The sequence below is a fragment of the Hipposideros armiger genome, unplaced genomic scaffold (assembly GCF_001890085.2).
Source record: "Hipposideros armiger isolate ML-2016 unplaced genomic scaffold, ASM189008v1 scaffold_57, whole genome shotgun sequence".
Taxonomy (NCBI): domain Eukaryota; kingdom Metazoa; phylum Chordata; class Mammalia; order Chiroptera; family Hipposideridae; genus Hipposideros; species Hipposideros armiger.
In genome coordinates this window covers 681,640-694,921 of record NW_017731407.1, presented here as the reverse complement: position 1 = coordinate 694,921, position 13,282 = coordinate 681,640, and the positions used below count along the sequence as shown (strand labels likewise).

Genomic DNA, 13,282 nt, shown 5'->3' with positions numbered 1-13,282 from the left:
TTGTCAACATCAGCAACGTGTACCTGGTGAACTCTGACTTCTCTCCAGGACAGCCAAGTGTGCGGAGGCCTGGGATGGAAATAGTTGAGATAATGATCGAAGAAAACGATGATCCCAGAGGAATTTTTAAGTTTCATGTTACCAGGGTGAGATGAACTTTCATATGTTTATAGTCATACAGAAGCTTGTATCTGCTGATCTGGCTAGTGTTGTATATTTTCTGCAAAACAACTAGCTTTGCTTGTAGATATTTATTCATGTATGTCTTAAAATTTGTTGTGTATACTAATTCGTAGTTCTCTTTGAGGTAGGCCAAAGGATTAAGTAAGTTCGTTCCCATTACATTAAATGTAAGAGTCCTGAAAACCTATTATGCATACTTGTGTCTGACTATAGATTTCTACTTTGAAGAGTGTATAAGTATAAGAACTATAAGTAGGAATAATAAATTTAGAAAGCGATGACTTATATGAGTTACTGTTGTCTTGAATTTTAACTTATGTTCTTTACTTAAAGGATGCCGATGGAGTTATTACTGCTTATGAGATGCCACCACCCCTGAACATTCTTCGAGTTCCTGTAGTCCGGCTGGCTGGAAGCTTTGGAGCAGTAAATGTTCATTGGAAAGCAACACTGGACAGTGCTGGCCTGCAAGATTTTAAGCCATCTCATGGGATTCTGGAATTTGCAGATAGACAAGTATGCTGGTTGTGAACATATTAGCATTTTTTTGGTTATACTTCAAACATTATAGGCATCCACCAAAAAATTGTGCAGTAGTGATTGCTAAGTGGATTATACTCTAAATTTCTAGGTTAAGCCAAACAGAAATATTGTTAGTTAAATGTATAAATACTTAGTGGACAATGACGAGAAAATGAAGAGGCAAGAGTCTCACCATTCTCTGACTTCCCCACCTGATTCTATTTTAAATAGACGTTATAAAAGAAGATAATAATTGGCTTAGAGGTATCTAAGAGCATATAAAAAAAAACTGCCTGATGAACTAGACTATTCCTGTTAATTTTAGGTTCTTTTATTTATTTCTCGATGCTTGCAAACAACAGATATTTATTTAGGATTTGCACTAAAAGTGTGCACATTTTGTACTCAATATCTTAAACATTTTTTTACAATTAGAAGACAAATGACAGAAAAGGAACAAAATAATTAAAACTGGAAAAAAGTAAAAAAAACAATATTCTATATTTGGGCCAATCAATCTTAATAAGTGCAAAATATTCCACAAGAATTATAAGCTTGGCAAACGGGGCATTTTGTAATATGTAAGAATAAGGTGTCACAAATTTTTAAATCAATAAGTGGAAAAAGCACGTAAACAACCGTGAAAATGTTGGTAACTTCAAATGGCAGTATAAGTCTACATGAAGTCTGATTTTGCCTAGGCAGATTTGCATAGTGTGCATCAACTTATTAGTTATCCCTAGTGGGGCAGCAAATGCTGCTGAAAAATTAGCATACAGATCTAGATTTTCCAATACATAAAGACCTATTGTTAATATTTGAAACCACGAGTTTTTAACAAATTTAGAACTTAGAACATTTTCTACCAAAAGAAGGGAAAAATGCATATTTTTATGATAAAAGCAGAAACAATAAATTGATTTCTCATTGAAGTAGCCTTCCAACTTTAGTTATATTATCAGCACTTTATTCTGTGCTTGAGGTTGATGTCCTATTATTTAGCAGCATCCTTAAGATAATCATTATTATTAAATTTAACACCTATGGGGAAGATGCTCTGTAGTCTACAGTATAGGTTTGAGGTGCAGACATTGAATTAGCTTCCATTTTAGCATTTGATTTTGATCAGGTTTCTGCCTCTCCAAGTGTGACATCCAGATTTCTCACTTTTCTCTGTTATTACATTAACGGTTTTAGGTGGATTTCAGTAGAAAAACTTCATTTCCTGGTAAATGTCTTTTTCAAAGTACGGACATTTCTGTCTGGGATACAGAAAAAGATTTTAAATATGGAGATATCACTGGGCTATTTTTATAACCAATAGTGAAATCAGCAGTTGGACTGAGATTTATTTATATGTTATAAAAACTTTTAAAATAGACCCAGACCAATGAGCAAAATCCTGAACATAAACATTTAAGAACAAGAAATTTGGGTTTTCTTCCTGCCTTTCTTTTCCTCTATATTACAAGAACAATATTGGAAGCGAAAGGGGTTTATTTTAACTGCAGAAGGCAATAATAATTTTTGTGGTACCGTTTTATATCATGTAATATTAATACTAAGTGTAGTAAAATGTATATTTGTGCAATGGTTGTTAGAGCCTACATGGCCTTTTAAATATTTTTGTTCAAGAATAAGACTTCATTGTGTTTTGTATCTATAAATAGCACTATATTTTATTACATATATAATTTTACTTATCTTGACTCTAATAAACTGTAAATTTGTTACTTCGAAACACTATAAATATATGTGGCTTTTAAATGGTATTGTGAAAATAACAGGCAAAAAATCCTGCATTTTTCTTTTGTACTATGTTTCAAGCTTCAACTAAAAATTATATATGATGAAAAATTGCTATTACGTGATATCCTCCCTCTTCTTTCTCTTTCTCCCACTTTTCTTCTTTCCTTTTCTTTCATAGGTTACTGCGATGATAGAAATCACCATAATTGATGATGCTGATTTTGAACTAAGGGAGACATTCAGTATTTCCTTAATCAGAGTGACCGGAGGTGGCAGACTTGGTGATGATGTTGTGGTCACTGTTGTTATTCCACAAAATGATTCTCCATTTGGAGTATTTGGATTTGAAGAAAAGACTGTAAGTTAAATGTATGCAGGGTGGTGGGTGTTTTCTTCCCCTGGGCTGATGTTTAATGTAATTTTTACAAAAAAATTCCTTCATTTTTAAAAGTAATTCATTACCCTTCCACTTGTGATTCTTTTCTCAATGGTCTTTTTGAGTTGGCTATTATATTAGGGGCCAGTCCTCAAATCTGCAGTTTGATAATAATGAAAACTCTTAGGCAATTACAAATGGAAACAGATTCCTATTTATTAGATGTAATAGACCATGATGTACTTTTTGTCTGTATGTTTGTTCTCTGCCTGCCCTGTAGCCAGACCACCATCCTGGTCACAAGACAAGATTCTGTGATGATATACCTCAGGATGGATTTACCACCTACTTCTGGTGGTATACCTCAGGATGGATTTATTTAGCTGGGGAGGGATTTATATTACCTCCCTTCTGGTCCTCTGTCTTAACTTATATTGAACAAAACACCACAGTCATCCAAGCTCACGTGTTTCTCTGTATTTCTTCTTTCTTCCCTCTTCCCATTGGCTGTCTAGTTCCAAGACCTGGAAAAGGGAACACCAATTATTATTGGTTCAAGCACTGAGAGGGAAAAAATATTTAACCAATCATTTGTGCAGACAGGCTTGATTACTAGTAATAAATTATCTCTACATCTCAAATATGAAATAAAGTGCTATAAACTATTATAATTATCATAACTTTACTTTTCAAAGGAAATTCTATGATGAAATAATCATAAAAGTATTTAGATAATCCTGATATAAATAATCACTTTTCTGGCTCCATATGTCACTATTATCTTTATTTGATCACTGATAGGTAGTCTGTAATTCACCATAGATGATTTTAAATAATAACAAGTGGCTCTAAGTCTATTGCCTTTACTGTTCCATGTATGCGAGGATTGACCTACAACTTGCCTGTCAGGGTTGGGCTTCTCAGATGTTCCAAAATTTAATATACCATAATAATTTGATCATTGAACTTTCAACATTATAAGAAAATGGAAACCAGCAGAGAGATAGAACACACTTCTGTAGCCTAATGACCCTTTTTCTTCCTTAAGAAAAGAATTAGCAAAAGTAAGTATTTATAAGGAGTGGTAAATTCACAGGACAGTAGCTGTGACTATCTCCCAAGCAACATAAAAAGTCTGTGAAATACAAAAATATATAAAGAAGACAATAAAAGCATCCATAATATTACTAACCTGAGATAGATATCATTAGCACTTTGTTGTATTTTCATCCTAGCTTTCTTTCTTTGCATGTATGCAAAGAAATATTTTAATACATATGCATATGTAATTTAATTTTTATAAAGTGTCTCTATTAGCTTCTGAGGTTAGGTAAAATGTTCAGGGTTAAGTAGTCAAACCTCTAATTGATGAAACCTTATAATAATGTTTTTGCTTTTAACTTGTCACACTTTTGGGCTTAGGCACTGGACGGTGTATTTAAATGCTCTCACTGTTAAGAGTAATGAAGAATTACGTTATTATTCATAGATAATTTTTGTTTATTCATTTTTTTAACTATCTTAATGCACAAATGAGTGTTCTCTTGGTCTGGGAACTCATATCTTATTTACTGTATTAGCCTCAAATTTCCAATTTACCTACAGTCTAAAAGTAAGAGTTAGGTCACCTAAATCCTACTGTGTTATCCCTCATAACCCTTATTGTGAGGAGTAAATGAGTTGATACATGGAAGTACTTAGAACTGGGCTTTACATTAAATAGGTGTCAATTGCTCTTTTTATTGTAGCTGGAATTAGTAGTAGCTTGTTACCAGCCCTTTGTGTCTACTATCCTTATATCCTATCCTTCTTGTACTACCAAAGCTCTTTTATTTAAATTTAATTTTATTATTAGTTTCAAGTGTACAAAATAACATCATGATTAGACATTTACACCTCTCACAAAGTGATAACCCCACGAAGTCCCCTACCTATCTGACATTGTACATAGCTATCATGATAACTTTACATCACGTGACTCTTGTATAATTATAGTTGACATTTAATATTATTTTATATTAGTTTCACATGTACAATACAGTGGTTAGGCATTCATATAATCTATGAAGTGATTCCCTCCGATAAGCTCAGTACCCTTCTGACACCCTATATAGTCTTTACAACACCAACAGCTCTTGATAACATGGAGTTTATCTTTTAACATAGATCTAACATATACAACATTATGTACGCAGTGAACATTCTAGTAGCATTATGTGGTGATACAGATTACATTCAGCGTTGAGAAAAGATTGTTAGTATAAATCTGTCAATATTAACAAACTGCTCACAGTGGCTCTATGTGAAGTAGACCAAAGCACATTGGAGGTAGCAGAGACTCATGGAAATCTACTTATGAAACCTAAACTGAAATATTATATATATCCCTCAGCTTTCTGTGAGGCTTAAATAATATAAAGTATGTGCAAGAACTGACACATAATAGAAACTCAGTAAATATCAGTTGGCTCCAAATCCTTACTCTTGGCACAAAACAAAATCTCATGGTAAAACCAAAACAAGATTAAATTATGTTTGTTAATGTTGGTCTGTCTTGAAAATGGAAAGCACTGTATTATATTTTGTATGTACTTAACAGGTGGTAGTGTAGGCTCAGTTTGGACTTTGCTTCACAGAATCAATATATGTAATTCAGTCGAAGCAAGTCTCTTAATAAGGTATTATGTACAAAATAAATATTAATGCTATATAGTGCATTAATATACTGACTTTTTTTCTCTATGTCCTGATAATAATAAAGCGTCCTTTAAATTTGACGTACTAAAGTTGGAAAACTGCAAATAATTCAAAGGGAAGTTTAGGTCTGTATTATGTGGGGTGCCTGTCATAAAAATAACCCCCATATCTCACTTCCTTAACATAATAAGAGTTTATTTCCTCTTCATTCAAGAATCATACATCTGTCTTCTCACTTGAGTTCTGATGGAGTCCTATTCTCCACCTGTCTTCTGGGGCACCAGATTGATTCCATCTTGTAACTCTGCTGTCCTCTAGGTCCTGGGAGTCCCTTCTAGACACCTGTCAAATGGAGGAAGAGGGAATGAGGAAGATTGTGTAGGAAGTTGATTACCAGACTGTTAGTAGCATATATCACTTCTCCCTACTTTCTTTTGGCCAGAATTCAATCATGTGTTCTACCTGATTGCAGGAGTGGCTAGGAAATGCCAGTAGCTGACTGGCTAGGCCAGGGGTCGGCAAACTGCAGCTTGCGGAGCCACACATGACTCTTTGGGTACGTGCATGTGGCCCTGAAGTAAAATTGAAAATGAAAATAAAACTATCATAGTTTCATTTATAAAATTTTTAAAGGATATTATTCACATAATGGTGATTTCATTTGTTTTATGGCTCTCGAATACTTTTTAAATTGTTGTGAGGGACAGGATTGGCTCTTCTGCCTCAAAAGTTTGCCAAGCCCTGGTCTAGGACAAAATGAAAATGGGGTTTAGTGAAACACTTTTTTCTGCCCATGTGATTGTAACATGTCATGGCCGAGTTCTAAATTCACAAATTGCAGTCATTGTAAATAGAAGTAAGACTCTGTTTGTTTTTCCTGCTCCTTTGTTTTTTTTTCACTTTACTGCATTCTCTTTCAGGTAATGATTGATGACTCCCTTTTGTCTGATGACCCTGATTCATATGTGACATTGACAGTTGTCCGGTCCCCAGGAGGAAAAGGAGCTGTCCAACTGCAGTGGACCGTAGATGAGACAGCTAAAGATGATCTCAGTCCTCTGAGTGGGACACTTCATTTTGATGAGGTACTGTCAGCATCAAGACTCTGGTGCTTTTTCTCTAATTTGTCTTTGATCATCTTTTCCATAGTCTTACTTATGAATTCCTATGATATTATTCACTATATCTGGACTTTTTTGAAATTATATAAACTGTGAGGGGAAATCACACACAAACACACACACACATGCACACACAAACGCACGCATGCACACACACACATACACACGAAACCCTAGATGTCTGAAATTAAATTTAGTTGATGTACTGCCTTTGTCCCACCATCAAAACTATTCTTCTGTCAATATTTTCTCTCTGATTGAGGGCAATACCAGTCAACCAAGACAAACGTCTGGGTGTTATCCCTATCTCCACCGATTCTATAAGTCTTACATATATTTGATCACCGCACCTGGTCAATTCTCTCTTTTAAATGCTCTTTCTCACTGTTCACCTGTATCATAGCTCTGACAGTCCATGCCTCCATCATCTTTCCTTGGGTAGAGTCTTTTAACTGACATTCTCAGTCTAAGTCCTTTCTCTTTTCTGTCCATTATCCATGACACTCACTGATAGGGTTATCTTTCTATTAGGAATATCATGTTACCCACCCCCTGCTTTAAACAATCCAGTGGCTTCCTCTTATCCATAGAAATCCAAGCTCTGTAACATGGTACACAAAGCCTCTCAGGGAATCCTGACAGTACTTTCTACCTTTCTTTCCCTATTGCTTAATTTTTGTTATTTGTTCTTCAGTAATAACAATTTACGTATAATCCCCTGAATATTCTGGGTAGTTTCATAGTTTTCTACTATCCAGTTGCTGTTTCTTTGTCCTGCTGATCTTAAGTCACATCCTCTCTGAAACCTTCTCTTTAGAGATTAAGTGGAGTTATATATTCCTTTATGTTTTATTGCTGTACCTATTCACAAGTTGAGAAGTGTACTTATTACAGGATTTATTAGATCAAATTATATGGAATTGCAGCCATTTGACTACTTTGCTCTTTGAAATGACAATTTCATATGATTAAACCTAATAGTAATTGCGTGCCTCTCCCCATCCAGTAATGAGGTCTCTTTAGATTTATAAATTACTCATCTTTGTATCTTGATACCCACCTTGGAGCTGTTCATTTTTGAATATTGCACACAACACAACATGGATTCTTCTGACTCCCTTCTTGAGACCCCAACTTGATGTTCTGGTACTACTTGATGTTAAGGTGATGTGGAATTGACTGTATGACACATCTCTCACTAGAGTATTGAGGGTGAGAGAAGCTTTAACTCTAGCAGGCTGATTCTTTTAATTTTAAGATAAAAATTTCCTGAGTTGACAAAAAGAATTTAATTTTTTAGATCAGAAGGACTCAGCAAGTCCCAGGCAGAAAGGTTTTTAAATAGCCCACAGATAGGTTTATCTTGGCAAAAGAAAATCCAAAACATTAACTTCAAGAATAATAAGAAATAGCCACAAGTATTCAGACAGGAAAAATAAATATGAAGAAAAAAATGGATGGCAAAATGACACAGTGTTTCTCCTCTGCAATGGATAAAATATGTTTAAAAAAAGTGTGATTCAGAATTTTATACTGAGTCGAAACAATGGTTGTGTACCATAATAAAAGATGGTCTCAAACTTACAGACTCAGAATTTTTAACATTTATGTACACTTGGAAAAAATGATTGAAGTAATGTTTCAGCAATCCAAAGTCTGAATTAAAATAAATAATTTAAGAGTGAAAAACACATTACATTCCATCTTCGTGTGTCCCAGCCTACCACAGTGATTACTTTCAGAGAAAACCAAGATCTCTTTGCCCCAGCAATTGGATTTTACAACTCCTGAGAATGACCCCTCTTTCCAAGTCCTGTAGAGCAGTTTGCAAATATCATATTTATTTATGTCTTATCAACACTGGCCATAAGGACTTTGGCTGGTGTGTCAACCAACCCTTTCCAGAATGTGACTTTGCTGGTTTGTAGTATTCACTCAGCTTCCTACACCTTAGCCAGCTTTAATAACTGGAAGTAGCTGGGTCAAGCAGCATGTACTGCTCAATTAATCTGAGCACAGAGTTTTAGATAGGGGTGTAAATGGCCTCAGTCAACCCAGGGCCAAGTAGTATTTACCAATCAAACACTCAACTCTTCTTCTGGAAGGAGAGATATGGAGGTGGAGGAGAATCGACAAGCTGATTCTAAAATATGTAAGGAAATGGAAAAAACCAAGAATCATAAAAAACTCATAAAGAAAAAGATGGAGTGTGGCCTTGCTTAAGAAATTTAAGATAATATATAGCACGGAATATTACTCTGCCATAAAAAAGAATGGAATCTAACCATTTGTGACAACAATGGATGGACCTAGAGGGTACTGTGCTAAGTGAAAAAAGTCAAACTGTGAAAGACAAATACCATATGATCTCACTTATATGTGGAATATAAAGAACAAAATCAAACAAAACAGAAACAGACTCATAGATACAGAGAACAAACTGATGGTTACTAGATGGAAGGGAGGGTTGGGGGACTGGGTAAGTAAGGCGAAGGGGTTAAGTACAAATTAATGGTTACAAAATAGTCATGGGTAAAGTACAGTATGGGGAATATAGTCAATATTGTAAAAACTATGTATTGTCTCAGGTGGGCACTAAACTTATTGGGGGGTTTACCTCAAAAATTATACAAATACCTAACCACTATGCTGTACACCTGAAACTATTACAAAATAATATTGAATGTCAACTATAATTAAAAAAAAAGTCATGGGAATGTAAAGTACAGCATAGGGAATGTAGTCAATGATATTGTAATAACTATATATAATGTTAGATGGGTAATAGACTTATTGGAGTTATCACTTTTTGAGGTATATAAATGTCTAATCACTATGTTTTGTACACCTGAAATTAATTTAAAAAAATGATAATATGTAGACAAGGCACATAACACAGTGTGATACTGGCTCTGGGATAAACAAATGGACCAAAAAGAAGAAAATGAAAAGGCCAGATTTATCAATCTTTGTTATGTTTTTTGCCTTTAAAATCATATTTGCATATTTTTCCCTAAATTAATAAAAACAAAAGTAGAAGAGAAATAGCTAAAAACCATTAAAATAGAACTGATAAGTAAATAATAATAATAATAATAATAATAATAAAAATAACCTCACAAAATAGGAATTGACAAGAAATAACCATTAACAGAGAAAATGACTTCAACCTTTTAAAATTTGTTGAGGTGAGTTTTGTGCCTCAACATACGTTCTATCTTTGAGAATGTATACTAGAGAAGAATGTATAATCTGATGTTCTGGAATGAAAGGTTCTGTAAATATTAATTATGTTCATTTGGCCTAATGTATCATTTCAGCTGATATTTCCTTATGGATTTTCCATTTGGAGGACCTATACATAGTGTAAATGGGGTATTTAGGTCTTGTGTTTATTTAGGTCTTGTGTACTTGTGTTTTTCTCAGTCTGTCCCTTAAGCTGTTAGTAGTTGCTTTATATACCTTGGTGCTCTCTGATTGGAAGCATGTATATTGATGTGTTATGTCTTCTTGATGTATTGTCCTCTTTATCATTATGAAATGTCTATCTTTGTCTCCTGTTACCTTTTTCATCTTGAAGTCCATTACGTCAGATATAAGTATGGCTATACCCACTTTTCTCTGGATACCATTTTCTTGGAGTGTCATTTTCTACTCTTTCACTTTGAGTCATAGTTGTCCTTGCAGCTGAGGATGTGTCTCATGAGGGCAGCATGTGGTTGAGTTTTGTTTTTTGATCCAGTCTGCTACTCTGTGCCTTTGTATTGGTGAGTTCAGTCCATTTACATTTAAGGTAATTATTGCTATACGAGGTCTGACAATTAAGTTCGCGAACTTACCACCGTGTGCTTACATTGGCAGCATTGTACAAATAGCTCAATAAGGTTTAATAACCTTGGTATATCAATGTTTCACAGCTGTGTTCATGTCGACATGTTGCGGTGTCTTGCTGAGTGGCGTTTATTGTTGCATGTTTTTTGTGCCATTGCAAGAATGTCTGATCTTGAATTAGAGGAATGAGCAAACACTGAATTTCTTGTTAAACTTGGCAAGATTGGAAGTGAAATCAGATACATGTTAGCCCAAGTTTATGGGGATAATGCCATGAAGAAAACGGCAGTATACAAATGGATTAAACTTTTTTCTGAGGGGAGAGAATGCGTCACTGATGAAGACAGGTCAGGGAGGCCATTAGCCAGCAGAACTGACAGAAACATTGCAAAAATTCATCAAACTGTGCATCAAAATTGTCAACTGACTATGAGAAGCATAGCAAACTAAGTAAACATTGACAGAAACAGTTAGGAAAATCATAACTGAAAATGTTAGCATGAGAAAGGTGTGTGCAAAAATGGCCCCGAAGGAGCTCACTGATGAACAAAAGCAAAGGAGAGTTGAAGTTTGCCAAGACCTTTTGGAAAGGCAAGATGATATTTTGGGCTGTGTTATCACTGGTGATGAAACACGGGTGTACCAATACAACCCTTAAAGCGTCAAAGTGCGTAGTGAAAGTCAGCCAATTATCCATGACCAAAACATTTCCGTTAGTCCAAATCAAGAGTCAAAACGATGTTGCTAAGCTTTTTTGATATCAGAGGGATTATTTGTTATGAATTTGTACCAAATGGACAAATAGTTAACCAAGTTTACTATTTGGAAATGCTGAAAAGGCTGCATGAAAAAGTTAGAAGAAAACGACCTAAACTTTTCATCAACAATTCATGGCTCTTGCATCACAACAATGCACCAGCTCACAAAGCACTGTCTGTGAGGGAGTTTTTGACCAGTAAACAAATAACTGTATTGGAACACCCTCCCCACTCACCCGATCTGGTCCAAAATTACTTCTTTCTTTACCTGAAGATAAAGGAAACATTGACAGGATGACATTTTGATGCCATTCAGGACATCAAGGGTAATACGATGATAGCTCTGATGGCCACTCCAGAAAAAGAGTTCCAAAATTGCTTTGAAGGGGGCAACTGGTGTTGTTGCATAGATTCGCAAAGGGGAGTACTTCGAAGGTGACTGTAGTGATATTCAGCAATGAAGTATGTAGCACTTTTTCTAGGATGAGTTCACAAACGTAATTGTCAGACCTTGTATGGGAATTTCCAATAGCCATTTTATCTTTTATTTTCTGGTAGTTCAGTCTCTACATATTTCTTTGTCCTTGTGTTTCTGTCTGTTATTTTAGTTTGGAAGTATTCTATGAATTTTTCCTCTGTTTCCTCTTTTTTTTTTGTTTTTTTAAAGATTTTTATTGGGGAATTGGGGGGATGGGAACAGTGCTGGGGAATTGAGGGAAGGGGGACAGACAAGTTGCTGTCGTTTTGTTCTTCAGTCTAGTTGTGGAGGACGTTGCTTCACTGGCCCAAGTTGGCACCATCATTGCGCTCTTCCTGGGCGAGGCAGATCAGTCGCCGGCTTCTGGACGGCTGCTCACTGTGGCTGCTGGCCGCTCATGCTGGCTGCTGGCTACACACGGTAGCCCATGGCAACCCACTGCAGCAGGGGCTGCAGCCTACACCGTCGCTGGCGACTCACGGAAGCCCAGCTCCAGGTCGAGCTGTTGTTCAGCATCTTAGCTGTGGAGGGCAGTGTCACTGGTCCTCATATGTGGGATCCAAACCGGGGCCCTCTGATGTCCCAAGCCAGCTCTTAACCATCGCGCCACTCGGCTGGCCCTCCTCTTTTTTTTTTATGTTATGTGTCTTAGTTCTGGATATTTTTTGAGTGGTTACCATTAAATTTATGTAAAAGAAAGTTTCATATATACAATAGTCATTTTTCTTCTGTATGCATCTTATCTCCATTTCCCTTTTCAAATTCAGACCTTTACCCTCTCCCCTTTTATGTTTTATCATAAAAAATTATTTCTATTTATGTTGTGAGTTCATTTCTGAGTTGCAGTAGCTATTGTCTTCGCTTTTTCTTTCTTTTTAATATTTTGAAGTCCTTTAACCTTTATGTTATATTTAAGTGTATAGTGCCCTGTTCTGAATAAGGGTTGTGATTTCCTTCTTCTGTCTGTCTGTTAGTCATCTTACTCATAGTTTTGTATCCTTTTATCTTTTTGTTTTAGGTAGAATAACCCCTTTCAGTGTTTCCTGTAATGCAGGCCTCTGGTGGAAAATTCCCTCAGCTTCTGTATACCTGGAAAGGTTTTGTTACTCCTTCATATCCAAAGGATAACTTTGCTGATTATATTAGTTTTGGCTGGTAATGTCTCCCTTTCAATAGTATGAATATTTGATTCCATACCCTCCTAGCATGTAGAGTTTTGGCTTAAAACTCTGATGATAATCTAATGGGCTTTTCTTTTCCCTGGCTGCCTTGAGAATTCTTTCCTTGTCATTAATTTTTGACAGTTTTAATACAGCATGCCTTGGAGAATGCCTTTTTATTTTTTATTTTTTTAAAGATTTTTATTGGGGAATTGGGGAAGGGGAACAGCCAAGTTGTTACCCTTCAGTCTTAGTTGGGGAGAGTGCAACTAGCTCAGCTCCAAGTCCAGTCACCATCTGGCTGCCCATTGGCAGCTTGTGGCCACTGAGCTCAGAGGGCCATATTCAATCTTAGTTACGGGTGTGTGTAGCCCACAATCCCATGCGGGAGTCGAACTGGCAACCTT

General features: G+C 35.8%; 1 protein-coding gene across 1 annotated transcript in view; it reads left to right on the top strand.

Annotated features, from left to right (window-relative positions):
• ADGRV1 (adhesion G protein-coupled receptor V1) overlaps nucleotides 1–13,282 on the top strand; it is a 548,236-nt gene that overhangs the window by 177,884 nt on the left and 357,070 nt on the right. Inside the window, exons 50-53 of the mRNA XM_019641108.1 lie at nucleotides 4–146; nucleotides 517–699; nucleotides 2,633–2,812; nucleotides 6,448–6,612. Coding sequence (XP_019496653.1) covers nucleotides 4–146; nucleotides 517–699; nucleotides 2,633–2,812; nucleotides 6,448–6,612 — 671 coding nt within the window. The remainder of the gene's footprint in view (nucleotides 1–3; nucleotides 147–516; nucleotides 700–2,632; nucleotides 2,813–6,447; nucleotides 6,613–13,282) is intronic.